A 27473-nucleotide genomic window follows, 5' to 3' on the forward strand; every position below is an offset into this window, starting at 1 on the left:
AATGTCGTCATTCAGGCATTTGTAGAGATGCCTACCCAGAACTCTAGCAAGGCTGGTCGTTTCTTCTCAGAGTTAAAGAAGCACCTGCAACTCTCAGAGAAAAGACCCAGAAGCAACAATGGTATATACCTTTATTAACATTCCTGCTTCTCTTATCCAGAAATAGAAAAAAAATAAAGGGGGGGGATGGGGACAGGACTTTGGATTTAAGCTGTGTGTAGAGTCAGGCCATCTCTGTTACCAGAGCCCATGCATTTCACTGTGCTGTCTTGCCTGAAGTGTCCTTCAGTTGCTGCATGCTTTTCATAATTCTCCTGAGTTTTGCATTAGTATTATTTAATTCCTTCCCCAACTCGGCTGTATACCTGAGGAGCCTAGAACACACAAATACAGCCACATATCCTTGAGATGGCGCTGCCCTTAAACTTGCATTTGCAACCTTCCTCTCTGCTCACTTGTGTCAGCTGTGGAGGGTCTAAGTCCTGAAATACCACTTCACAAGCACAAGGTCTTACAGTCTCTGTCCCCTTCCCTGGGCAGCCACAAGAAAGTGTTCTGGAAGAGTGACAATATTTTAAATTCTTGTCCCACCTCATTCTTGACTAATGTCCTTACAAGCTACTCTACTAAATTCTTTTGTTTCCTTTTTCCCCCTGAGGGCAGTTGTTGTTAGCCAGCATAAAAGCACTTAAAATATCTTAAAATCACTGGCTTTGTGTTGGTCTTCAGTCTCTCAGGTTGTTGCTCCGTGAGGGCTGCAGCTGCCTGGGAATGGGAATACGACTGCAAGAACAGACTCACACACACTTACTGCTGAAATTCTGCAGTGGAGACGTAGCTCTGAGCTGTGACTGCCTCCGTGTCCTCAGTAGATGGATACTTCTGACAAAGTTTTTCTCTCCCACTCTGTACCTCTGATAACTTCAGATGGCTCTATTCAACACCAGAGCAATAAAAAAAAAAAAAAAAAGACAAAGCTGGCATGGCTCACTGGGACATCTCTAACACAATTGCTGGAGCAGGGAGGGGGCATGCATGCAGGAAAAGATATATGCAGCTTTGGGGAGAAAATGTTCTCCATCTGAAAGTAGATTTTCCTTCTGGCCCTTCCAGAAAGACAGGATAGAGGAATACACATTTCTTTTCAGAGTTGAGAGAGATTGCAAGTGTTGTGTGTAGTGTTTACAGCTAGCCAAGGCGCTTTTCCCTCTCTTGAAGTGATTTAAAAAAAAAAAAAAAAAAAGTTTTAGAAACACTTGCACAGGCTTACCCCAGATACAGAACTACCAAAGACTGCTGGAAACCTTCTTTTTGTAAAGCAAAAGGAAGCTGCAGTAATCTTTCTTCTTGCTGTAGATGCAGCCTGTGACCCAGCAGATTGCTGTAAAACTTGTTTGTTTTCCATACATCTGTTTCTGTTTAACATTTGGGCAAATGCCCAGCTCACAACTTTATACCATTGCTGAGACACCCTGATCTCACCCTACTGCCAGCTCTGCTATTGTAGTGTATGACCTTGCCTGAACAAGCTTTCATTTAAAGTTTTGGGCATAATTAGTGATTTTTCTCTATTTATAGGTCTAGCTTTTGCTATTCCTATGATCTTAATAGTATCCTGTGGAGAAATAGCTTTTGTAAGTAATAGTGGGGACAACTGTGACTCTCTTTGTATTATTCAACTTCTGAAATATTATCACCGGTTTCCAAGAATATAGGAAAGAATAAAGCCTACCTTTTCATTAGCACTGTCTCTGTTCGAAAGCTTAGAAATATCCTTTCTTTTAGTGGCTGAAAATTCCTTGCTTGTCATTCACACAAATGAGAAGAGATAGAAGTCCTGTGAGAATAGGTCTGTGCTCGGTGCAGGGGGTAGCAGCAAATGCTGAGATCCTACCTTTCCAAGCTCTCGTCTGCTGGATTTGTATCCATCTCTGGTTTCTTAAGCCTGAGCTTGACAAGGGCCTTATTGCAACTCTGAACATAGACAGGGAAAGTGAGGTGTGTTAAATGGCTTGCGTTTAACCACAGACACTTTTGCACAAGGACTTGAACTCAAAGAACAAACTGTCAGCGTAATGCCTTGGCAATTAAACAGAAATCCCACCAGTCTCTCTCTTGGTTCCCTTAGCTCAGAGAACTTACCCTGCTATATCTCAAATTTGTCATGAAATCCCTGAAGGTAATAGCCAACCAAATCCAGTAAGAGTTTCTGGTTTTAGGCATATTCATTTACCTTACTGTAGTCCCAGATAAATAGGAGAATAAGCTTGGGTGGGAGGAATCTAAGCTGTGCTGTTGCTGACCAGACTAGCTGCATCCTGGTGAGGGACTCCCCCTTCCTTTTTCTTAATGAAAGCTAGGCTTTGCGGGAGCAATGTAACTTGTGTCTATGCCATTCATAAAATCCTGCAGGAAAATTTCAGGTAGATACAGCTGCCAGCCCTCCTCTGCAGCATGGTCAGTGTAGGCCGACTTGGAGAAACACAGTCTGAATGTGCAGATCTCTCATCCCACACCTATCTCAATCTTATTTATCTTGCTAGTGATGCTGTATTCCCCAGTTAAAGTCAGGTGTCTAGGCGGAGGTACTGACTTGTCCCAGCAACAGAACTGCAGGCAATCTCTTTGGCTTCAGTGTATGCATTTGGCAGGAAAAGAGGAGGTCATAATTTCAAGTTGAACTGAAAAGTTAAGGAAAGATTTGTTCCCCTTTTGTACTCATTTCTGGCACATAAAACCAGTCTGAACTCTGTGGAGTTTTAAAGGTACCTATTTCTACTTGTCTTTCCATGCAGAGAATATCTTTAGTTTCTCAGTTTGGAAGAGCAGCAACAGTAAGCTCTGAAGCAAGCTGATGACAGCATGTATCACAAACCAGGCTAGTCTTAAATAGTTTTTACAAGGGTGAAGGAAAGGTAGGCTCCTTGTACCCTAAGTCATATGCTACTGTTACTATTAGCTCCTGTGGGTCTGATGGAAGGATGTCTCTGTATCTGTCAAATGTTTACTTAAAGTGAAAAATAAAATATTGGGTGTTCTTAAGTGGTTATGGCCCAGCTGTTTAAGGCTCTTTGCTAGGGATGTAGCTCAGAATTCCTCCTCTTATCTTGAATTAAATGAGATAGTTACAGAAGTGTTTACTTACCTGTCTAAAGAGGTCTCTGATCTGAAGTTCTTGACTGGGTATCACTTCAAAGTCTGCTTTGACTTCTGAATAGGTATCATTTATAATAGCCAAAAACATGTTCTGCACAGGAAGGATGCAGTTAGATACTTGTTTCTGGAAATTGCATTTGTATTATGTTAGGGCTGTTGTTTTGGGGGCTGTTCCATGTTAGAGCATGTAACTAATGGAACTGAAGAGCTTTGCTGGGTGCAGATGTGCTCCTAATGCAGTTAAATTATCTGATAATCTTAGGGTCTGAGGGAATATTTTTGGGAGACAAATCACTTATTTCCCATCTGCAGTATCAGCTAAAGGCCCAGTTCCTTGGAGGTAACAAATTTCCTGTCATATACATATAGCTTTTTCAGATGGTATTTCAATCTGAAGTAATTAATGAAAACATCGGTCTAACTGATAAAACAAACCTGCACCTACACAATCCCATCAGTCTCTCTTTAACCTTCCTACCTGACAAGGCTGACATTATGCAGTTTTCAAGAGTACCCAATTAAGTTTTCAGAAACTAAAATCTCAAGAAAAGGGTGGTGCAGTACGCTGAAAGGTGCAACATGCTCATTTTGTGGTGCAAAAGCCCCTTTTGTGGCTGTTTGGAGGAAGGGAGAGCTGCAAAATGCCTTGCCTGCTGGGGACTCCTGCAAAAGAGTTCAGACTGTCTCTCTGCCAGGTGTACTGAGGGGCAGCCAGGGCAAGCCCAGTGTCACATTGGGGTGAAAAACACTGTCTCAGAGCACTATACAACAGTTCTTCTCTACTGCTTATGCAAAAGGATAAGTATTTTTAAGATTATACCTACCAGCAACACGAAGAACACAAAGAATACAAATGTGATGAAGTAAATAGGTCCAAGGATTCTGTTTGTTGCTTCTATGGTCTCAAAATTAAAATCTCCCAGCACAATACGAAACTGTGTAAAGCTAGGAGTAAAAAATACCAGAATGAGGCTGACTGGCTTTTCCTAAAGAAAAGTATTGTAAGCATTATTTAAAAAAAAAAAAAAAAAAAAGGCCATAGAAAGCAATAGATACAATTGAGACTGATTCACCATTGCCTTAGTCACTGAAATCAAAAGGCAAGCCAGGAAAATACCGCAACAGTAAATTAGGCATTTAGCATATATTTGAGAATTTGAAAATACAAAGGAATTTTTAAATGGTTTGTATGAGAAAATACTTCAATTTTGGATAAATCACCTGAGGTTTTTTGGCTTTTTTTGTTTTTTTAATTATTTCCCTTCTGTTCTAGCTTCATGATCCCTTATCTTCTGTTGGTACAGAAGGTAACAGTATAGGTCCCTCTGTCCCCCTATAGGGGATTTCATTCCTAGCTGAGACAAATAAATACTACAAGGTGTGAGGACCATCAGAACCAGTTCCAGCTGGCATCTGGAATTGATGTCATGATGTTGCTACAGTAAGTGGCTGGAAAAAATCTGCGGAAGAAAGTAACAGTCAGCAGATGGGATGTGGGGACTCTTGGCTATCCAGCTGGATGTTTTCTTAAAAGAGCAATAATTCCTGTTCGCAAACATGCCCAGCTTGTGCTCTGAGCCACTTGGGTCTCTCAAGCAGTTCTGTGGTTTTCATGCTGGGGACTGTATCGCATATTCCAGTTTCACATTGTTGCTTTTGAAAGAGGCAAAAGAGTAGCAGCCTGCTGCCAGGCCTGCCTGATTGCCCAGGAGCCTGGTTACACGTGGCAAAGCAGTGTTGAGAGCTGTGGGGACTAATAGCTGCACTTGGTGAACTGCTCCGGAGCTTCCCCTTCTTATGCTTCCCTGACCCATTTAATTTACATGTGGTCTGTCTTGAACACACAACGGCTTTGGGAAACAGATTGTAGGGCCAACAAAATTGGGTTTACTCTATGAAATAACTGTAAGTGTTAGAGACCTGTACTCTTTAAGTTCTGCTTAGCAGAAACTGGTTTGCACCTGCACCAACTGGGCGTTTTGTATCAAAAAGTTTAGAAAGTAGCATACATGCAGTTTTGGAAAGTGGAAAACTCTTCAACCTGTGACCCGAAGACCAGATAGCCTAACTGGGCATAGGCAAAGAAAATGATGAAGAACATGATGGCAAATCCAATGATGTCTTTGGCACAGCGAGATAAAGTGGAGGATAGCTGCGTCATTGTTTTGTTAAAGCTTACGTATTTAAGTATCTGCAAGAGAACAGAACATATTGTTATTGGGGGATCAAAATACATTGCAACTTCTTAAAAGAATTTCTAGAATGTTATCTGTAATCATAATTTACAGATTAAGTCACACCTAGTTGCATGTTATGTATCTGTAAGAACTAGGATTGGGTGTGTTTGTGGAGATGAGTGTTCTGCAGGGCAAATATGCTTATGTTCTAAAGCTAATAGTGTATAGACAGGTCTTTGCTGGGTACTGGTATGTGTAATCAGCTCTAGCAGATACGGACCCCTGGTCAAGGAGGTTGCAAACCGTAACACTCTCCTGTATCTGAGGATTCCCCAACGGGCTGAGTTGGTAAGGAGCTCTCTTACTTTGGGTCTGAAACAAGGCTTGAACAGAAGCCTTGTTCAATCACAGTCATTAATTATGAACACAGTTGTACTACTAAATTAATAGTCATCAGTCTGAGGGGAGGAGGATGATGCAGGGGGAATGTGTAGCTGGGGTACAGAATGGATGTAATGAGGAAGACTGTCCACAGAACTGGTCAACAGCCAGTGCTCCCAAACAGCTTCTTCCTGCAGCCTCAGCCTGGGAGGTGAAGGAAGGCCAAAAGCCTGTTTATTTTAAAAGGATGTGACCTTTCATGATATCTTATGTTCAGGTACTTGGGGTATGGCTGTAAAGTGTGATCTCTTCTGGCAGACACGAGCACCTGCCCTGCCTGTTTCGCAGCTGCTTTGTGCTAGGCGTTTCACAAATACCTTAGGGGAGAGAGGGCCTGTAAGCAGCCTGGGATCAGGCAAAGTTTTGGGAAGTTTCATCCAGTCACTGGGAACACTGAGCCCACCCAAACCAAGGTCACTGATGTCTGCTGGGTGCAGACCCCAGTCAGGGCCAGCAGGGTCTAGTAGATTAGGGGCAGTGGCATGCAAACATGCTGGACTGGTTTGGCCCCAGAGCACCTGGTTAGGAACAAAAGTAGGCCCTAATCTTAGAGATGTTTACTACTCTGTCCCAGAGATCAGCAAATCTATTTGCAAGTAAGAATGAAATTAAAGGTGTCCTGGCACAAAGCCCCTTCTGAATCAAGTTCAGACACATTTTGCCTTCCTCTGCAGTTAAAAAGTAGCTACTGTTTTCATAGCTTTTGGCTACAAAAGCTATGAATAGCTTCACCTATTGCAGCCGTGCCATCTTTATAGGTCAGGCTGTGACCAGGACAGTATGGGGTCTAGGAAAAGACTGAGTGTGAGGTGGCTGTTTGGCCGTGGTAATTTCTCAGCTGCTCCAATGCAGACAGCTGCCCACATGCAAAATTTTTTTTTAGATGGGCTTGGAATTTGTGTGAGCCATGTTTATGAGAAGGAGGTAATTTTAAACTCCTGTGGAATCTTATAAACAAAATTCTCCCTTTTAGCCCTACCTTTGCAATTCACCCATGAAAATGTAGAAGTGAACATTTATGCTATGCTTAGAAACACTATGATTCTCAAGTACAAAAAAAAGGGAGTAAGAACCAATACCTTTATCCAAGCAAAGAAGATGTTGACAGCAATCATGTTGTTGTAAAGGACTTGCCAGAATGCAAGGAAATAGAAGTCTGGATATACATGGGCATCAGACAGCAATTCTTCCATTAGCAGGGACACTTCTACGGTGCAGTAGATGTTGAAGGCAATGGCAAGGATGGATACCTGAAAGAAAGCAGAAGCCAGTGAAACCGAAGTCCTGCTACACTCCCTCTCTTCAGACTTGTCACTTTGCACAAGAAAGACTGCACTGATTTCAAAAGGCCCTTGGTTAGATTTGAAGAACCTGAGGGTTTTTTTTGTCGTAAATTGTATATATGAGACTTTATCAGCCAAATAATTTGTAATTGTACGGTGATAATTCTGGGCTTGTGCTACGTAACATGCTGCATACATTCTAATTTTACTGTGTTAGCTCTGTTATGCGCTAGTGCTTCCCTGCTCTGCAAAGATTAAGGCTAAAACAAACAAGGTGGATAATGAGTAGAAAGGACATGGAGCCACAGCAAGCTGACAGCAAGGCTAGGAAAGAGTTCAAGTGTGCTGAACCATGGTGGCCCACGTGGCCTCTTCAGTGTAGAGCAGTGGGTGACTGACTCTAACCAGACACAGATTTGGGCTGTTCTGGCTTGTTGGCTGTCTATCTAGTGCCAGCCTAGGCTGGCAAGCACAGATGTGAAAGTCAAGGGGTAGCTCACCACCAGCAGCAGCAAATCTAGCCAGTTCCAGGCACTTCTGAAATATTCCTTTTTCAGCTTTACTATTTTTATAGCTTCCTGGATTATGAATGTAACGATAAAGAGGCAAAAGGTGATTTCGCAAGAAGCCAGGAAGTAATCATAATATGTGACATATCTGAGGAGCTTCACAGAGTAGATATGTGAGGAGGTGACAGCACCCCCAGTAGCAGGGAACTCTACCACCAACCTGAAAAAAATTGAGGACTGGTGTTAGTTACCATCCCTTTAAAACATCTCAGCCCTTAATTTTCTAATACTAATTGTTACTACATTAATAATACCTTATTGGAACTCCTATATCTGTAAGATCTTCTCATAAGCGTTATGTTTAGTCCCCCATGAAAAGAGGGACTTACATGGTAGGGAAGGTTGAGGGGAAAACAAGAAGCTCTTGGGATACCCAAGCTATGGTGGTTGGTTAAAAGTCTTTAAAGAAACTATATTTCAGAAGAGCAAGCATTCACCCTACCCTGAGTCTTTTCCTTCCACTAGCTGACAACAGGACTAACAGTCCAGTCTTTGACTCTGCAAAAGGCTATGAAATTTATTCCAACTGATAGCAGCGACCAGCTGTACAGACCAGACATCAACTATTAAAAAAAGTGGAAAGGAAGCATCTCGGTCTGCTCCCTGCACTAACTGAACTTCTGCATTTTTAATGAATTACTGTCTTGCCAGCTGCTACCTGACAAACATGGCTGCATATGCCTGAGGTGACCAGCCTTTCCTTGTGTCCTTATGGAAGCATCATGCCTCAGTAGACTGGATTTCACATGTAGTAAAGGTAAGAACTCACTTGATTATACAGAAGAGGTTTATGTTAGCGTTGTATGTTGAGAAGTCGATAAACACAACCCTGGTTCCTCTAGTGAGCCAGCTGTTCTGCCTGAGAAACACCAACTTCTCCACACTCTCCTGCTTCGATTTAGGTAAGGTGAACATATATCCTCCACTGCTGTACAAGCCCATAGATCCCCAGTACCATGGGGATAATGAGGAGGCTGAGGTGTATTTCCATCTATCAGAAATGGGAAAACAAAGCAGCTCAACTTATGGAAGCTGGACTGAAGTAAGCTTTAACTTTTATTTTATACAATCCTTGTTAGTTCTTGTGTTCTTCTGCATTCACAACTGACCACTTAAGCCAGACCTTTAAAAACCATTTTTCTTTATATGAAGTGTGCATGAGACATATGGCCTTAAGATATTCCCAATTCTTTTATTTGCTCCATACTCATTGCATTCACAAAACAGCAATTGCTTATGAATCTGGATTTCACCCAAAGAGGGGCAGACAGTTTATTACCTTAAAATCTTTATAGGTAAATGGAACATCTCTGGTTCACATAGTTCATTGTTACCGTGGCATGTTCACATATTCTTTCATGCTAAATTAAGTCTGTGAAGCAGGCTTTTTGGCTCTGTTTCCAGAGCATTTTAGCATGATTCCAATTTATAAACATGTGATTTAAATTCAGGCCTCATATAATTGAGCATTTCTCCAGAGATGTTAGTGGAGATAGGCCCACTAACATGTGCTTCTGCTGAACTGGGCTCGCTGTTCCCAGTTCCTCCCGTCTCTCTGCTATAGATTTCCCATGCCAAATTCCCATCTATAATGTTGGCACAAAAATAAATCCATGGTTTATCTCAATGTAAACAAGACAAAACCCCAGCTAATTGTATGCACAGTTGTTACAAACTGAAGAACAGTGGCATTAAGGATTTGGTTAGGTTTTCAAAAACATATCTGTGCTGAAGTAGGATGACTTACTCAGATTTGTTCCTTAGACCAAAGTCAGACCTGTCTTCAGCTCGATAACGATATTCACTGTAACAGTCTTCTAAAAAATGATGGAAATATGGGTAAATGGAGCAAGTGTTGTTGCGTACTTTCAGCTGGCGAATCTGGGCTACTCCTAACAGCAAATTCTCATAGTAAATATGGCTGTTGTTCTGCAGGGTTAATGTCGTGTTGTTATACCATTTTTCCCAGTAGAGTCCATCCAACAGGGGTCCCTCTGCAAACTGTAAGTGAGGTTAAAGTTTCAAAAGAAGATTTAAATACCACTGTTACCCCACTTTTTAGCATACAAATCTCTACGGGGTTCTCAGGTTACGTATAGCTACAGAGTCTAAGCTAGAATAGAAACAGTTCCCACCTATGTGCTGTCCTGTAAGCACAATATATTTGTATCTTTTTTTCTATGAGTCAATTCTATTCCTTTTGCAATTCTATCAGAGAAAGACTAGAACATATGTCTGTTTGTGGTTTCACTGAAAAATTCTGCTGAATTCTAAACAAATATGTTTAAACACAAACATTATATGTTGTTTCCACAAAATCTGTTAGTTATCTTACTCTCTGAAGATATGTTTTGGGATATATTTCTGACTAGGTTTTTAGTCATCTGAGTCTAAATGAGGAAGTATTTATTTTTGAAGGCGGGGAAAAAATCCCTCTTTTTCTGGGTGTTTCTTAGATGCAGATAAAGAGCATTAAACTTGGGGAGAACATTATTCTGAGTAAAAAACCACATGCCCCCATGGTCTGGCACCATCCGAGAATATATTGCAACCATTTCTAGCACATCAGCACGCATATTGTATAGCAAGGGCTCACTATTTTATGGACTAGCAATTACAGACACCATGATAAAAGGGAGTACAATTCTTCCAAATGAATTGTTAGAACCAGGCATTTCCATTTTTAAGGAAGAGTAGGGTGAGAAACTTTGCCTTCTGCTGTCAGCTGGGCAATGCTGGTAATTTTGGGAAGTCTTCCACCTAGTAGTGAAAACAGAGATAAGCGTTTTGCAACTGTTACTGAAATATGAGGTAACGTTAACAGCAAACCAGGGGAAGCAAGATGGTACATCTTCCTGGCTGCCCCAGTGGAAATCAAAAAAATATATATATTTTTATAACACGTGAAAGTCAAAAGAACTGCGAACCCCAAAGATCCTTCTGTTTTTATTGAAGCTCTTTCCAGACCAAACCTAATATTGAAAATACGATGCAGCAATTGACTGGCCTATTGTTTTCTTCAACTGACCATTCGGAAGTATCTCTCCAAATGCATTTAAAAAAAGTTATTTGGCTGAAAGGACATCTAGCACACGGCTTTTAGGAGAACCACAAGACTGTATCGCCCCACATTAACACTAGTAGCTTCTTCCCTTGTTTGCTCTCCAAGAAAACATCTTTGCAAGGAAAGCCTTACCCTCCAGAAATCAGCTCTGCTCCCAATACTCCTGAAACCACTCCTGTCGTCCTCAGAGGAGGAGGGCTCCAGGAAGAGATGGGACATGACTTTGTTGAGGTAGTACATGTCCGTGCTCACCATGCCAAATGTCACTGGAAAGAAGGGGCAAAGAAGGGAGGCTCGCAGACTGACACAAGAGGATGACAACAGCTTCTAACCTTGCTTCTCCGCTTCAGGTGTCATTAAATCATGCTGGTAGAAAAAGGCAGTCGGAGCAACTTCGACTGAAGTGACACGTTGGGGGGGGGGGGTGACAGGTGTGGGAAGGAGTAAATACAGACAGCGGTACAGCTTACACGCTAATTATTTGTAAGCGGTGGAAGTCGCCTCAGTCGTTTGATGACTTACGTATACTGAGGTCTGTCAGGAAAACGATGTAGATGACCAGCTCCCGCAGGGTGGTTTTCAGTTCCAGTTCTCTGCTGCAACTGACCCGGGCTTTCACGGCACCTGCTCGGGGGGAACATGGCGGCGGGGGGGGGGGGCAGAGGCGGCGAGTCAGAGGACGGAGCCCTCCGTCCCCGGCGGGGCCCCGCAGCGCGATACCCTCCCGCCGGGGCCGGTGGGCCGAGGCCCGGGCTCTGCGCGGTCCCCCCCCGGGGTAACGGCGGCTGAGGGTGGCCCTGAGGGGACCGAGGGTGGCCCTGAGGGGGGAGCGGGGCCGGCCCTGAGGGGACCGAGGGTGGCCCTGAGGGGAGCGGGGCCGCCTCACGCACCGCTGCCGCTGAGCCTCTGGTCCACGGCGGGCGGCTGCCGCGCTGCCGACGGCTCCATGGCGGCTCCCGGAGTTCCCCCTTTTGAATCGCAACGGGTGGCGGGGCCGGTTCCCCTCACCGCCTTGCGGGAGGGCTGGGGGAAGCGGGAGCGGAGCGGCGGGGGTGCCGCGGCCTGCCCTTGGCTGCCGGCGGGGGGGGGGCTGTCCTTCCCGCCCTCGGAGCTCAGGGTTGTTATTTTATTTTCGTTAGTGGTGTTCGGCGGGTCGGCCCCCGCCCTGCCGCCTGAAAAAGCCCCTCGGGGCCGCAGCGGCGTGTGTGGTAGAGCCCGCGCTTCCAGCTCCCGTGTTGGCAGCCGTTCCTCCGGGGGGGAAACGGAACGGTAAATCGCGGCGTCTGGTTGCTTCCAGGCTAAGTTCGGGCAATGAGGAAATTCCCTTCCTTGCTGTGAAGGGCGGCAGGGAATGTAGGACGTGTTTATTTAAACGTATCTTGATGCCGGCGCTGCGAGGTCTGGCACTGCTGGGGCTCCCGGGCATGAGGAGAACTGGGGGTGCTCCTCCGTCAGGCCCGGTACTGCTGCTCAGCACCGACACCCCGGAGCATCGCCCCGTCTTTACGTTCAGAAGAAGCCTATGGGCGAACTGGGTATCGGCCTGCGCTCGATCGGGGCGGAGGGGAGTTAATTTGGTGTATTTTGTTGCTCCGGCAGCCCAGAGGGAGAAGTGTGGTGGTGGAGCTGCAGGATTTTGTTGGGAGTTTAATAGTGTTGTGCAGTTCAGATTTGGGAGTTTTATTTAATGGTGCAGCAGTGTGGGGTGAAGACGAGGCCTCGCTTTTTTCCTTCTGGAAGATGCTCATGGCGTTTGCTGACTGGCAGCAGCGTTACTGTGCACCCCCTGGGAGGAGTTCAGGCTAGTTCCACCCTCTCCAATTTTCCTTTAGCAAGTACAGTTGAAAAATCTGCACAGATTAGGTTTGTTGGAGTTTGGCAAAATCAGGTTTCATGGTGTTTATTACTGTGAGCATGGTGACTGTGAATAGCAGCACCCAAACCCTTTAGATGATTCAAATCAACAGCTTGTTGAGAGTCAACAGTCTGGTAAGTTACAGCCTCTCCTTGATTAAAGGAGTAAGGAGGGAGAACACAGCAGCCTTAACGCTTTGGAGTGTACAGGGCAGCTTTTGGGTCAAGTGTGCAAGGAGAAAAAAATATTGATGTTGCCTCACCGACATCTTTTACTGCTAAAGGAGTGTCAGCATCTAGTTTATGCTAAGTGGTTTATAGCTATCAGATGACAAATGATGGGGGGAGCAGACAGGGGAGGGGCCCGGGGCAGACTTAGTAGGGTAAGAATCCGTCTTTGCCAGGCTGCAGCCAATGCCAGACGTCCATAAGCTGGTTTTAACAGATCAAGGAAGAGTCACAGCTGATGTTGGTTACTTAAAGTTTTATTTGTCTCTAATTTATTGTCATAAAAACACTCTAGTCTATTTGGTTTTAGTATTCAGACAGTACAGACTTCTGATATTATCAAGAGTGATATTAGAGAAGCAGTACAAACCAATCTACTTTAGCATGTAACCAAGCACAGGTGGAACTAAAACCACCCACGCATGTGAAAACTAATTAGCCTGCTTTCTTAGGCTTTATAGTTAAAATACAATACTCAGTAAATGGTTATAGTCACCAAACCATATAAATAAAATCTAACAAGGTAAAATGGGAACAGCTGAATGTGCAAGAGTCAAAGTAAAAATATGTAGATAGGTATTTTGCTAATTAGAGCAATCACCAGTTAACTGCATCTATGTTGTAATTGTCTCTTATAGGTATGAGTTTTCCTCTTCATTTCCAGTTAAAGTTCATCACTTTCATACAGTCCAGACTGCTCAGCCAAACGCTGAAACTCTCCTTCTGGTGAGAAAGCTTGTTTCACGTCCAGTCCTCTTCCATTAAGTGCCAAATACTTGCTGAAAGTTGGTCGAACCCGTAACTGCTTTGGCGCTGGAATTGGCTTGTTCACATGTGCTGGAAGAGAGGAAAAAAAAAAAACCTCTTTCAGCATCTTCCCAGACTGTGGAAAGACCCATGGTAGAGCAACCCAATTACTTTTATCTGCAGCATAAACCAGCAAACCCTTAGGAAGAATTTAACAGACAAGCCCCTATCTCAGACAGCAGAGATTTATATTCACCCTCCTTCTTGGTATCAAATTGTAGTCTTTAAACAGCGCAGATAGCAGATGTAGACAATGTGCAAAGGACACATTACAATGTCTTGGTACTAAACAAAAGAGTTTTTCCTGGGATAGTTACTTTTTGTCTAGATCAGTATCTCTGGAAAGAAATCTTCCCAGCAGTCTAAGCTTCATTAGGTTAATCTTGAGCATCTGTTCTGAATACAAGCACCAGTGGCAGTTTCAGTTGTGGTTGTGGCACTGTGATGTGGTACTTACTTGCAACCTCCAGCCTGGCATGGCATGTGGCCACACCTGCTCCATTAACAGCAGATACGGTATACCAACCAGCATCTTTCTTGCTTGCATTATGAATCAGGAGGCAAATCCTTCCAGTATTGTCATGTAACAAGCTGAAAAATGAAGGTGTTTATGTGTAAGTGCTTGAAGGGGGAAGGAGAGAAGACATTGAGATCAGAGAGTCAGTTTACATGCTAAGGAGCTGAGAAAGCCCTAGAACAATTCTTGCACAGTGCTGCAAACTGTTTAGACATAAACACTGCATTTGTGTTACAAGCCACCAGTGATTCACGTCATGATACCATTCAGGAGGCATTGAGGCCCTTCTGTAGCCCCATAACCTCAGAGCATGATGAATGCATTGCATGTTTCTGTCCTAAAGCCGTGCTTCAACATGGGCCTTGTAACTGCTGCTACAATTTGGAGTGGCACCTGGTCACAGTTTTCTCTCTGTGCCCTCAAAACAAGACTCTGAGGATCGTGCCTGTCCAGCACATGGGCCTGTTCACTGTGTGTCATAAACAAGGGGCAGATCTAACTTTCCAGTGTGCTGCTTTTAGAAACCAGCTGATTCAAAGTTGACTTAACAAATACTGGTTATTTTTTTCTAACACACGAATGACCAACTCATTAGTAGGATACCTTATTCGGTCTGTATTATATTGTACCATTTCGTTGTTTCTTTTCCAGTAAATCCGGGGTGTTGGGATAGCAGAGATCTGGCATTCGAGTCTGGCCGTATCTCCTTCAAAAACCTTTTTGCTCTGTGGCTTGAAGATGAAAGTTGGAGGCGTGTGATGTTCTTTTGCTAAATTAAAGAGGAAAGATAAGGAGGAGTTACTGTAAGTATTGAACGCTAATATCAGGCTTGTTTTTCAAGATTTTTAGGATGCTAAATTCAGCAGGGCACATGTTCCTTACTGCAAGTCCTTAGCCTACAGACAATTCCCATGAGCGTAAGGGTGTAGTAGACACAGTCCACTTTAGGAGGAGAGTCAATCAACATATGTTATCAATTCTGGGAGATTAATAACTCCCAAATTCTGGACATCCCACTACATCTTAATATCCTGCTAGAAGTGCTTTGAAGAAATACAGCATCCCAGATGTATGTCTTAAAATAGTCTTGGAAAAGGTAAGGTGTTTGTTATCGTTTCAGCCTGAATATCTGGACATCTACCTCTGCTTCTTGGTTGTTTTACATCCCAAACACACAGAGGAAGGCATTAGATTACTGAGATATTCCATGTGTGGCCAGGTAATTATCAGTGCGCTCACTCTTACCAATTACTTCCACTTTTACTGCAAAAGACGCTTCTCCTGCACGGTTGACAGCTACACATTCATATGTGCCTGCATCAGATGATTTGACTGCTTCAAAAATAAAGGAGTGGAATCCCTTTTCTGACACTATCATTTTATGGAACTGATCTTGATGAACCATCCTTCCATTCTGATACCACATCACATCTGGAGTCGGCAGCCCGCTAACCTGTGAAGGACAGGAAAGCAGTGAAGAGTTAAACAGCTTGAAGATAATAAAAGCTATAGGGAGTTTGATGCTGATAGATGGTCGAGTCATGATCCTACTGCAAAATTTTACAGTCTTGCCTAGTTTTGAATATTAATGTGGTGCTGTACAGAGAGGAAGGCTCTTGAAGTGCCGTGGAAAGATGAGCTTTAGCTACAAGACAGTAGATGCTGTTCCTGCAACCCCCTGTTGTTCCCATCTTGTAAGGTAGTTTTGATTAGGCCAGAGGTACTCATTGTGGGTTCACAGAGAGGGGGGAACTCACCCTTTTAATCCCACAGCTAGCACTGTCAGCATCCATACTGTTTTGATAATGTATGTAAATAAACTGTCCTGCAGACATGCTCCAGGTTGTCCATGACATTCAGAAGTTAAGTGATTTGCAGCAAAATGGCTAAAGGTCATGCCCAAGTCTGGCAAGAGTTTACTTAACGGAAGAGATTGGAAGTGATTAGGAAAAACCAAGCCAAACAACTATCAGCAAACACCCTTTGCAGTGAAGTTGCATGTGTGGAAGACCTAGGTTCTTTCTTACCCTAGGGTTGGTACAATTGCTGTTCAGTTTCAGGCCATTCTGATGCTTGGTTTGTTTGTAATTAGGGTATTTCCTTGCCAGATTGTCTGCTCCAGCAAGGGCACAGTTATCTCAGTGAAGACTCTTTAAAGGCAGGCTAGTCCTAAACAGGCCTTGCTGGACACGTGTCCAGCATGTGTCCACTGAAGTCAGTGGAGTCCCAGTGCAAAGCACAAGGTTCCCTCCCAAAATGCCTTTTTTCAGGAGAGCCTTAATATTAATTCTTCCCAATGACGTCTAGAAGGTGTTCTGTGGTGGTCCATATTTACCACTATTTAGCTTTAGCTGCATAAGAATATGGTTAATTCCATTTACATTTTCCAAAGGAAAATGTGAAAACATTTAGCCATCTCCTATTTTTTGGTTTACATTGCCTGGAGGGACCCTGCACCATCTGCCATTAGTGCTCTGGCTTATTAAAGTGCAAGGGCACTGCAGCTCAGAGACCGTTCTTCATGCTATGCATCCCACAGAGCTAATGGAACTGAAAGTGAAAGGCTGGTATTACTTTGAAGTCGAGCCTGCAGAATCGCCCCTCCTCAATAATTACGTCTTCAGGCACTTGTGTAAAACGTGGCTGAAAAAACTTTTCCTGGATTGAGTCATGTCCACGTTCATCTCCTCTTGATGACGGTCTGCTCCTAAAAAGTGGACAGAAACAGTTAATTGTGTAAAAGTTACCACAGCACAAATGACATTGAAGCACCGATGGCAGCTAGAGTCCCTCAACACGTTTAGGAATCCAACATTATGGTTCTGGTTTGGTTTTCAGCTGTAAGGCATGACTTTTGATCAACCACTTATCTTGCTCAAGTTGTTCAATTCAACACAGAAGCATAACATATGAAACCTTCATCTTTGGCCTAATATCCAAAAGAATTTACAAGAGCAATGTAGGCTGTGTTTCATAATGCTATGTTTCATCATTTACATTGTTGGACCTTCTTTGACTAGAGATTAATCTTCTAGAATATGAAGCATATTTGCGCTAGGTACATGGAGTCTTTAAACCTCTAGCGTTATGCTTAGAATTGACTGGATTAAGATCATAGGCATCATTAACCATCCACAAGTGGTAACATTTTTGTTGAAAGGAAGTGAATGAATTTAGTAATTACTACTTCAGAAAAAGTGATAAGTAGCGAAGTAAAACTAACATTGTCTAGAAACATTTGAAATAAGGTCTTGAAGAGTAGCACAGCACAAGTTTATGCATTACCTTACATGTGCTGTAGGAACCTGCAGCCTGATGTTTTCTGCATTCTGCTGCTTGAAAAGAGAAAGAGGAGAGGTGAGTTAACTTAGAAAGTTGTATCTATAAACTGAACAAGAAGCCATTTTAAGTTCATATACTGACTGCTGCTTAAAAGCAAACTGAATACTTCAGAACGGAATACCCCTTGGGACAAGAGGTAAAGGAACTTGCATCAGGAGCTCATACACTCTGTTTTCACCCTAGGCTTTGCCATGACAGTAACAAGTACTATTAATAGAATGGCACAACTTCTCATCACTCTGCACAGGTGATAGGTGCAGCAGTTGTGTTTGGCACACAAGGCTTTTGGCCAGCCAATAACCTTTGTTAGACAGGAGTAGGGCTACTGGCAGTATCTAAAATGAGAGCTAAGTACAGAGTGTCCTTCCCTATAGCAGGAATAGAAGTGGAATCGCTGGCAAGAGCACTGTATTGTGCCCACTTAAATATGGTACCAATAGCAATGGACACATGCTGAGCTGGAAAATATTTTTCTTTCTAGATCACAGCACCAACTAAGCTGACTGACAACTCTACAATCACATGAGTGAATCTGCTAAAGTACCAGGATTGATTCCTGCTAGGAACTTGGATGTTTGGAAAATTCAAGCAGAGTTTATTACCAGTGACTCATTTTAGCAATGGAGACAGATAGAGGAAAAAACTGCATGGAAATTTCTGGGGTGTTCGCACTGAGCCATTACAATGCTTGGTTCTATGCTCTGTAGCCCAGTCCTGTAGAACATTTAAGCCTGGGTTTAAACTTCAAGGACAGAACTAGTCTTCAGTTCAGGGGAAGCATTACATGAATGAGGGTTTTGCCGGACTGAGCTCAATGCTGAGGCCAAAGGCAATTGCTTGTATCTGCACATTTACACAAGTTCTGTGCAATTATTACTTGTCTTGTGAAATGATGCTGTAGTGATGAAGTTGCTGATAATTCTAATGCTCTGTTATATGGACTGTGTAGTTAAGTTCCTAAGGAATCAGGAGGCTGAATGAATCGGTGACTACAGTATTTAAAAATCAGACTGAACAATGGGAATAAGATCTCCCAAATATAAGCCACTCTTTCCTTCCAATACTCCTTTTTATGCAGCATTTCACACACCCTGAAAAGCTGTCAGTCATCCTGTTTTGACTGAATGTTTCCTTGTTCTGTGCAGAAGATGAGGCTTCCCTTGCTCTCTGACATCCATAATATTCCCTTCTTGCCTGCTGTTGTCAGGTGATTGTTGGGGAGAAGTAGCTCAAATTATGTATTCCTCCCTTGCTGTGATCTTAAGTGTGTCTTGCATTGAAGAGTTTTGCTAACAGCACTTTGGAAGGTGTATGCCAGCCTGCTGGTTCTCTGCATGCATGCAGCAGGAGGGATGTTTTCTTTGACTGCACAGGTACCCAGTGCCACATCACAGACATTTCCACTAAATTTGATCACACAAGTGCCAAAGAGAGCTTTTAACTGGCCTGAATAACCAATGAATGATGCAAGTCTCCAAGTAAAATGCTTTTGAAAATGCCAGTAGTAATAGATTCTTGTCTAACAGCATGTGGGCTGCTAAAATAACTGCTTTGCCTTCTCTTAATGATTGCAGGTCCCTGGAAGGGCTAAAACCAACCAATCCCACCCCAAGGCCCTGACCTCATGTAGTCAATGTCACTTATTCCAAACAGTGACAGGTGTAAATTGTGCTGTCCTGGCCAAGTCTGAACTTGGACCATTAGATTGGGTACCTGTATCCCTCACTGTGCTGCTCCCCGCCTGTCACAGGCGGGGTGTAACGTGCTGTGCAGCAGCTGTTGTAATTCCTCCCTGGAGAGGTCATTCCTACAGATCAGGCCCAGCAAGGGTATGGTGCTTAAATTCCCCCCCTCTGCCACTACCCCCCGAAAAAAACCCCAAACGCATACTATACAGAGCTCTGCCAGGGAGAGCTGTCCCCTTCCTTCCTCTTCCCTGCACTGGTACCAAATAAACCCCCTCTGTCTGCCCTATCCAGGTACAAGCAGGTCACAGCATAATCACCAGGAAATAATTCTTCCAGAGACAGGTCCCCATTTACCTGTGCATTCTGCATGTCGTCTTCACTTTGTGCTTCCAACACAGATGCAGCATTTACTGGTCCAAGCAGCCTGCGAGCCATTCTTTCTTCATAAGTTAATCGCTTAAAGCAGAGCAGAGAGGAATTCTAGTCAGAAGTCCATTTACTATTTCAGATCAGCTTGTAAGAGTACATTAATATGCCACAAATTCAGGGTGTTGTCAATGAAAGCAGCGGCTGAATAGAAACACCACCTCTGTTCCAGAGGGTTTGCAGTCTGATGCCTACTGAAGTCAGCCTCAATATATACAGCACTGAAATGCATAAAAGATTAAACTGCCTGTTCATCAAAGCCTCTCTAATGCCATCTGTGGCCTTCTACTCCTCCTCTTTCTCCACTGGGATTATTTATGGGTAACTGATGGCATTATCTCAGAAGCCAGAGTAAGTCCCAGGGTACCTTTCTGTTAGCACTGGGAAAACTTCCCAAGTCATTCAGCTGTGGATTTACTTCAGGAGCTAGAGGCATGATGGATGCTAGCATCCCCTACTCCCAAAAAAGCAAGAGCTACACGAGAAGCAGAGACAGCCAGAGAGGAGCACCACTACCCCTGAAAGCACAAGTGAAGTTTATGCCAGCGCAACAGCCACCATATGAAATGCTGTGTGCTGTCTTGAGGCAAAAATGCATTTCAGTCATGTAACAGTAAGTTCCTACAGTGTGGATGCAGCACACAGGGATGAATATGAGCAGAGTTAAATTCAAATTCTGTCAGTTGGGTTACTTTAGAAGAGTACATTAGTCCCCTGAGCACCAGAACACCTGACACTTCACTTCCCACAAAGTTTACCTTGGGTTTGGATTCTGTGATGCGAGGATAATTTCTGACTGAATTTCTACTCTGTATGGGACATGTATGTGGCTACTCCTGGGCAGATAAGGGTTTGGGGAGGCTTGTGGGACTTTTCTTTAGAAGAGACACCTTTTGCAAAACCTGTGAGAGCTTAATATCCCTGAGGTTGTTACGGCTGTATCAAGTGTGGCTGAGATTGGCCAGTTGGTTCAGACATTGTTGGAGGACAAGGGGAGGAGGACACAGAGTGGTGATTGCATAAGCCTTATTTTTAGCCTGGCTTCCTATGGGAAGAAAAGCTGGCTTGCAATGGCAAGCTTTCTTACAGCAGATAGGACATTCCTGTTAGGGACACGTTAAGTCAGATTTGACCTAATATTTTTTTTTTTCCTTCAATATTTAAAATTATATATATATATGACACAAACCTGTTCCCACTGAAGGTAATGGAAAAACTCTTTCTATGTCAGAGGAAAGAAAATGGAAACTGTAAACACTGGGCTTTTACTAGTCTGCCTCCAGCCAGCAGGAAGGTTCCCACATTAGAGACCTGCTCGCTCTAGCTTGCTGTAATGTGCTTCTCTATTGGTAAGCAAATTTTTCTCCCAGATTTGGATTTTTTGGTAAAGGGGATTGCATTTTGTCCCTTTGCAGAACAATAAGTAGGTACTGAGACTGAGAGACCTTCGTATAGGAGACAGACTTTATGATAAAAGCTCATGTAATTTCCCTGATTTGTTGTTGTTCATATAAAAAGAAATCAAAGAGATTTATCACACGTGGTGGTGGTCTCTAGAATAAGCTTTCAAATATTCCCACTTCTCCAAGTTTCTAATGACTTGGGGTGGTTTATTAACCCCAACATTGAAAGCCAGGGTGCAATCATGTCTGGAGAACTGAGATATTCTCCCTGGGTTTGTAGTTGTCTGTGGATGTGATGTTCAGCAGGATCCCCAGCAGAGAGTTCAAGTTTGTGCCGCGGCTCTAAACATCTACCTTTCTCCCGACCCTAACCTTATTAATTTGATTGCACAAATTCAAAGACAGCTTGAATGGTGTGTGCTGGCCAAGGGTAAGAGGGAAGGTGATAGCAGCTCAAAGCCATCTTGCTGCATCAGATGGCTTTCAGAAGTCAACAAGTGCATCCCTTACTGAAGTCACAGGAGATGCCTACAGACAGACTTACAGCAACCATCTCTCTTGCCACGCATTCAGGCCAGCTTTCATCACGCAATAGCCATGTGCTGCTCCTCTACTGGGAAGGGCCTTCTCAGAGCTGAGCTGAACCTGGCCCACCAGTACAGCTATTTGCATTCTAATAGCAAAAATAACTGTGAAGAGGATGTTGGGAAATGAGGCTGGAAGTCAATCTTTCAGAACCACAACTTTTACACCAGACCTAAGCCATATTTAAAAATGGAGTCACTGTTGGAAGTGATGGTTTTTTACATTTCTAATGGAAAAATGCAACCACCTCACATTGAAAGAGTATTCTGGTCATAAAAGGCTCAAAGAACTCTTGCTGGGATCTGTTGAGTAAAGGTGTTTAGGCAGTGTTGCTCCTGCATTTCCTTCTGCTTTCAGCTCAGTTTGGAGGCTTCAGCCTCGGGGGCACTAGAACTAGTCTCTGCATCCTTGCTTGTACTACCGAGAGTCAGAGCAAACTGGTTCTTTATCAGCAGGTTTCCCTTACCTGGTTGCCATTCTGAAGAAGGTTGTCTTTGCATCGGAGTTTCTTTTCCAAGTCCTGAATGAGGGCCTCTTTTGTTCCTCGAATTTCTTGGTCTGATGTCTTCTGCATAGAGTTGATGCTAGCTTGTTTGTTATACATTGGTTGTGAGTAACTACTCATGCAGGAAGAGAAAACAAAGTTATTCCTGTAGGCCTGCTTGACTGTTTGCTACAGCTTCATAGAATACACACAAGGATGTGACCCTGCTACCTAGAAACTGTGGTTCAAATGAACCTGTAAAGCATTTGGGAGATAGATAGGCTAGGTGGCATAATTACCAAAAACTTAAGGGGAAGCATCATGGTCTAGCCTAGGTCCTGCCACAACACTCACAGCAGTTTGAGATGGGTCACTGTTCAGCATTCCTACATCCTGCAGTGGCCCCTGTCCTGACTTAGATATGTGCAGCAAGGCTAGCAGTGTTTTGAGGGAGCCACTAACTCCATTGAGCAATGTGAGTCTGTCCAGGAGCAAGTTCTCCCTCAAAAACTGCATTCCTTTACATTTTCAATTGTTAAAAAGGCCCTGGGTGCTGCAAATCTACAGCAAGGTCACAGACTAGTTGATTAGGTATGAACAAATAGCTTATTAGTTGTCCTCTTCTTGGCCCCAGAAAGTTACTTCAATATAGCGGTTCTGTCCAAATGTTCAATAGCCAAGCTTACCCCAAGCTAGGCTGGGTCTTTAGGAGCCCTTGCTGCAAGCCCCCACGTAGCCTGATCCTGTAATCCATAGTCAAGAGACACTCTCAAATCTTGGAGTTAGATAGTAGACTTGATTTGGAAGGGTGCTAGGAAAAGAGAAGCATCTCTCAAAATGGATTGCGAAGGTCTACTAGAGGTCACAGCACTGTGTGCCGACAGGATCTAACCCGGTTCGTTATATGCAGCAGGGCCTTGTGTGCTGCAGTTGTGTTCAGCAATTATTTCTATTCAAAATCCTCTTCCTCCTATCGCTTGGGAATTTGTTCTGCTGATTAGAATAGGGTAGAAGGGTTATAATTCTGGTACGTATTCCCAGCACTGCTTGGACTTAATAACTTGCCCAAATTATAACTTAAAAACTTTAATAATTTGCCCAACAGATTAATATGTCTCATGTCCCCATTTGTAGCATGATTAGGAAAATAATTCCTCAACTCACAGGATGTTGCATATAAGAGCAGCTTATATGAAAAGCATAATGAGGCACCAAAGCCCTTTGCTATGAAAACAAACAACCCCACACTACATACACAAAATACAGCCGTTACTCCAGTTGCATACCTAATACACACACACACTCCTGCAGTACTTTTAAGAAACACTCCTGAGTACCCCAGCTAGCCCACTCTGTCTTACCTTTCCGCTTCCCACAGTGCTGTGATTCAAACAAAACCCAGAAACATTTAGCTTTCCTGAATACAAACTGACGTTTAAACCTGAATTTATATCCAAGCCAGCAGGACCCTCTGCCCCTATCACCTTTCTAATATCCTCGGTTGAGTGTTTGTTGCATATTCTACACTGACTTTCCCCAGGACCTCAAGCTAATATTGGCAGGAATACAAGTTGGTGAGAAGGCAAGACCCAGCTCCCTTTGAGATCTCACTGACCTTGGGAGATATTTGGATTGCAGCCCAAAGGCAAAATGATATAATACATATTCAGGAAAGAATTTAGTCTTTGGTCTGAAGGGGTAAAATTTTCAAGTGGCTGCCTTTCTGTTAGCGCATATGATTAATGAAAACTGTATTGTAGGTGAACGTAGAGTCCCATCATGATGCGGAACCTGAAAATACTGCTGAGGCTCACTAGGAATCTTGAAGTTGTTTATATGTGGGAAATACTACTGCCTTCCCCCCTGCCTCCCTGTTCATAAGCCATGTTTTTTGAGAGAAATTCATTTGAGATGGGTACCCATCTTCTGTTCCAAATACCCTTACTTAAATAAGAGATTTCCATCAGATCAAACTAAATTGTTCAGACTGACTCCAGAAAACCTGCAGAGCAGCCCGTGACATGACTACTGTGCAGTTTAATTCCAGGTGGATACCCACCTCTCCCCCATGGACACCAAGGGCAGGTGCTCAGCCTCCTAACCCGATTCATGCAGAGTTCTGCCTCGAACATCAGAAGTCAATGGGAGTAGTACCATTGGCTTCAGCTGAGCTGGTGTTTCACCGGATGGTTGGATTTGGGATGGTCAGTGCATGGGAGAGGCCAGGCCAGAGGAAAGCAAGGGGAGGTTAGAAGCCTGTATGTACTTACTGAGGTTCCATAGGAGAAGGAGTTTGGCTATTATAGTCGGGCTGCGAGGGTAGCACTGAGCACAGGAATGCTGCGGGGGGTTGGTTAGGCATGGATATAAGCCGTTGCCCAGATGATGAGCTAGCAGGAGACTGCGCAGATGCAGGTGTGACAGGATATGTGGATTCCTTAGGGGCACTACAGGAAGGCGAGGAGAGCGTGATTGAAGAGCTCAGTGATGACGAGGAGGAGAATTTCTGCCCACTTGGGTTACGAGGCTGTATTAGGATGGAGGACTGTTTGATTTGTCTGCTTGACTCTGTAGAGGCTGCAGGTCCAGGAGGCTGCTGTTGCCCTTGACACACATTCTTAGACTGGATAAAGTGTTTTGGACGTTCGTAGTTAAACATGGTTGGTTGGCACATAGAGGAAACGGATGGGAAATTAGGGACACTCATAGGAGAGGTTTCACGGCTGTCCTGGGTTTTTGTTGGTGATAATTGGCTTTGGATAGGTGGCTGGTAAAAACTAGGTGGTAGGCCACAAAAACTTTCTTGGCTGGGCTCCGGGATAGAATGGAACCCTTGCCTTGCAGAATAGAGGCTTTCTTGGTGTGGATTTTCCCTTAAGGAAGACAATACAGATAAAATAAATTGTACATCACCATTTGAATCACAAAAATACTGTCTCGTGAGCAGTCATTAGCAATCCAAAGAGTATGAAGTTCAGGCAACTGACAGTTAAAGCTTGAGCTTAAAATAAAGAGATTTAGGATTGTTTAGAACTGTTCCAGAACTGTATGAACATTTTGGATTACAATAACAAGTCACGCACTCTATCCAACTCAGGTGCAGTGCTCACCACAGCTATCTTATCTGCAAGAGCCCAGTAAATTCTAGAAAAAATAGCAATTGGTTTATTGAGATGACCTGCCACCTGCATAAGGCTACAGATAACCGAAGATAGTACTGCTAAGCAAGGTAATTTGCTATATATCATCTTAACTAAATATCTCTGGATCCTGCAGTTTTGTGCCCTGTCGAAACACTAAATGTATTGTTACTCAGAGAATTGGCTGTTTGTGCAGAGAAATTCCTTACACCATAGGGAAGCATGAAACAGGTTCCACTTTCTTTTAAGCCTAAAACTAAACTTTTGAAACCAACTATCCTGATTTCTTCTCTAATGGTTTTTGAATTCAGAGTTTTTTATATCCAATTCAGATTTGGGATTGGAATGCCAAGGACTGTGCTTCTCCATTTGAAGTTGTTTCCCGAGATTTGCTGCTAGGGCTAATAAGTGCCAGAATGACATAGCTGCAGGATAAAGTAGGGCAAGCCAAGCTGCTCAGAGGTCCTGCATTTATTTTGCAGGTCTTTGATATCTAAACTCGGGCTTTCCATCAACTCAAAAACCAGGAAAGTTTCATTAGCATGAACTGAGCAAGTTTGTTAAAACTGACAAACAACTTCAGCTCCAGGATAAATAAATACCCCCTTCTCCCAAATAAACATAAAGCTACTAATAAAAAATGAGAATATAAATCCACACAGTTACATGTGCTGGAAAAAATTGTAATCTTGCCCCACTGAGATCAGCTGTTTCGCTGCTATATATACACAGTATATTGTATTCCTCTCATCGGAGAGCCCAAAGAAGGGCTCTACGAGGTCATAAATTCCCATGGGGGGAGATCAACTGAAGACATCGCTCTCGTTTTAAAGATTCAAAGCTTTCATTTCCTAAAGGTAACTATCAATATTGATTGTAAGTTAACTGTATGTAAACAGAGGTTTTCTAGTAAAAATTCCCCAACTTTCCCCTTGTCATGCTCTTGGAATTTGAAGCTGGCTCACATTTTTGGAGCATGTCCATGCTGTGTTCTCATTCACTGCTGCAGAAAACTCACTGAATCTTGTTTTTATACCATTTTTATATCGCTGCCTGTGTACAGATTCATTCATTTTACCTACAGGCTGTGTACGGAAGCCAGCATTTACTTTGCTTTCTAGAACACTGCACTTAAACAAGATACGATGCACAGATTCACATGTCACAGCAACGGATAAGTTACTTTTTCCTCAAATCATTCCACCTTGATATGGGTGGGGAAAAAATATCTAAACAGACTTTTGACTTTACAAGATTAAAACAGTAAGTATAATAATAGAGACACTTTGCTTCTTAAAAAAACAATTTTTTTTCCCCCTTTGTTGCCTCCCACATTACCTTTGACACCTTCAAGGTACATTCTCATCTCCGCATTTACCCAGCGCCTTGCCATTTCCCATGACAGCTCCCTAACCGGCTTCGAAGTAAAAAGTGACGTGGAACAAAAAAACCAAACGCAGCACCTTACCTACAGCCTAGGAGTTGTCACCTGGGCTCTAACCCGTATTTTGGGAAGGGACCGTCATTCACTGACCCGGACTGTCATAGTAGCCCTCTGCGTAGCGTTATAAGACCAGAGGCTTTAATGTGCTGCCAGCAGATGACACGGCGGGCCCTGCCTGTCCTCCTGCCCGCACCGCTGTCAGAATAAGAGTCTCCAACCAGCCCCCGGCCTCCCGGGGACACCTCATTTAAGGGCCGGAGCCTGGGTTTTTGGGCAGGTGCCCGCGGTCAGCAAATCACCGGCGTGGGCAGCGGTACAACCTGCCCTGCGCGGCTGCCCGGACCGGCCCTCGGGAGGAGCTGACCCCGCCGCCGGGGGCTCGGCTCCGGGCGCTCGGCTCCCGGAGCCGCCCCCCCCCGGTTTCCCCGACCCGCCGCTCCGGCCGGGTCCGGCCCCGGCTCTCCCCACCCCGGGGTGAAGCGGCTGAGGGTCAGCGCTCTCGCCCGCCTCCCCCGCTCCCGGGTGTGTTCAGCAGGAGAAGGGGAAGAATTGAAGAAGTCGACAGCTATTGAACAGAAGACCTGGGTTTCTTGGGTTTTTCTTTTTTTTTTTCTTTTTTTTTTCCTCTTTTTTTTCCTTTTTTTCCCGTAACAGGGAGCAGCGAGGAAGGACTGCTGCGATGCTAAATCCTACTTTGTTATCCCGATGAAATTCCTTTTTTTTTAATTCGTTGGCTGTGGCTAATTGCCTCTGTAGCGTTAACGCTCTGTTCCTGCTCTTAAGGCTGTGTACTTGAAGGCAACACATCCTTGAAAGCCAGACGTAAACGGGGTTTAAATCCCAGCAGCACACCGAGCGAGCCCTC

The 27473-nt window shown here is 43.8% G+C and overlaps 2 protein-coding genes across 9 annotated transcripts; both read right to left on the reverse strand.

Moving 5' to 3' along the window:
* Window positions 1-11827, reverse strand: PKD2L2 (polycystin 2 like 2, transient receptor potential cation channel). Of its 4 annotated transcripts, XM_069772707.1 has the most exons (14): window positions 11581-11771; window positions 11213-11314; window positions 10823-10956; window positions 9374-9627; window positions 8396-8617; window positions 7558-7786; window positions 6854-7024; window positions 5166-5347; window positions 3981-4101; window positions 3146-3247; window positions 1895-1974; window positions 1733-1802; window positions 812-933; window positions 4-374 (listed from the first exon to the last, which is right to left on the reverse strand). In XM_069772707.1, the coding sequence occupies exons 1-14, from the start codon at window positions 11636-11638 to the stop codon at window positions 257-259; spliced, it is 1965 nt and encodes a 654-aa protein (XP_069628808.1). In that variant the 5' UTR covers window positions 11639-11771; the 3' UTR covers window positions 4-256. The 4 variants fall into 4 exon arrangements, 2 of the variants coding, with proteins under 2 accessions (XP_069628809.1, XP_069628808.1); XM_069772708.1 differs by lacking the exon at window positions 812-933 and having other exon boundaries at window positions 1-374; window positions 11581-11824; XR_011322449.1 differs by lacking the exon at window positions 812-933 and having other exon boundaries at window positions 298-374; window positions 1733-1837; window positions 11581-11827.
* A 1186-nt stretch (window positions 11828-13013) lies between these two features.
* Window positions 13014-26871, reverse strand: MYOT (myotilin). Of its 5 annotated transcripts, none has more exons than XM_069773089.1 (10): window positions 26633-26824; window positions 24295-24897; window positions 22007-22157; window positions 19481-19582; window positions 17382-17428; window positions 16671-16803; window positions 15342-15549; window positions 14700-14865; window positions 14037-14170; window positions 13014-13609 (listed from the first exon to the last, which is right to left on the reverse strand). In XM_069773089.1, the coding sequence occupies exons 2-10, from the start codon at window positions 24729-24731 to the stop codon at window positions 13437-13439; spliced, it is 1551 nt and encodes a 516-aa protein (XP_069629190.1). In that variant the 5' UTR covers window positions 24732-24897; window positions 26633-26824; the 3' UTR covers window positions 13014-13436. The 5 variants fall into 5 exon arrangements, with proteins under 5 accessions (XP_069629190.1, XP_009926675.1, XP_069629191.1 ...); XM_009928373.2 differs by having other exon boundaries at window positions 17382-17431; XM_069773090.1 differs by lacking the exon at window positions 24295-24897 and having other exon boundaries at window positions 17382-17431; window positions 26633-26871.
* Between the last annotated feature and the right edge of the window lie 602 nt (window positions 26872-27473).

The sequence above is a fragment of the Haliaeetus albicilla genome, chromosome 27 (assembly GCF_947461875.1).
Source record: "Haliaeetus albicilla chromosome 27, bHalAlb1.1, whole genome shotgun sequence".
NCBI lineage: Eukaryota > Metazoa > Chordata > Aves > Accipitriformes > Accipitridae > Haliaeetus > Haliaeetus albicilla.

Bases quoted from the DNA above. Each gene is read 5' to 3' on its own strand.
- PKD2L2 (XM_069772707.1), bottom strand. From the start codon at position 11,638: ATGGAGCCGTCGGCAGCGCGGCAGCCGCCCGCCGTGGACCAGAGGCTC. The intron at 7,025-7,557 runs GTGAGCTACCCC...GCTTTCTTTCAG, and splicing joins TAGATTTGCTGCTGCTGGTG to GTATCCATCCTTGCCATTGC. The intron at 375-811 runs GTAAGTGTGTGT...TGTGTGTTCTAG, and splicing joins TCCACTGCAGAATTTCAGCA to GCTCCTCAGGTATACAGCCG.
- MYOT (XM_009928373.2), bottom strand. From the start codon at position 24,731: ATGAGTGTCCCTAATTTCCCATCCGTTTCCTCTATGTGCCAACCAACC. The intron at 22,158-24,294 runs GTAAGTACATAC...CTGCATGAGTAG, and splicing joins CCTTCTCCTATGGAACCTCA to TTACTCACAACCAATGTATA. The intron at 14,866-15,341 runs GTAAGAGTGAGC...TCTTTAATTTAG, and splicing joins AGTAAAAGTGGAAGTAATTG to CAAAAGAACATCACACGCCT.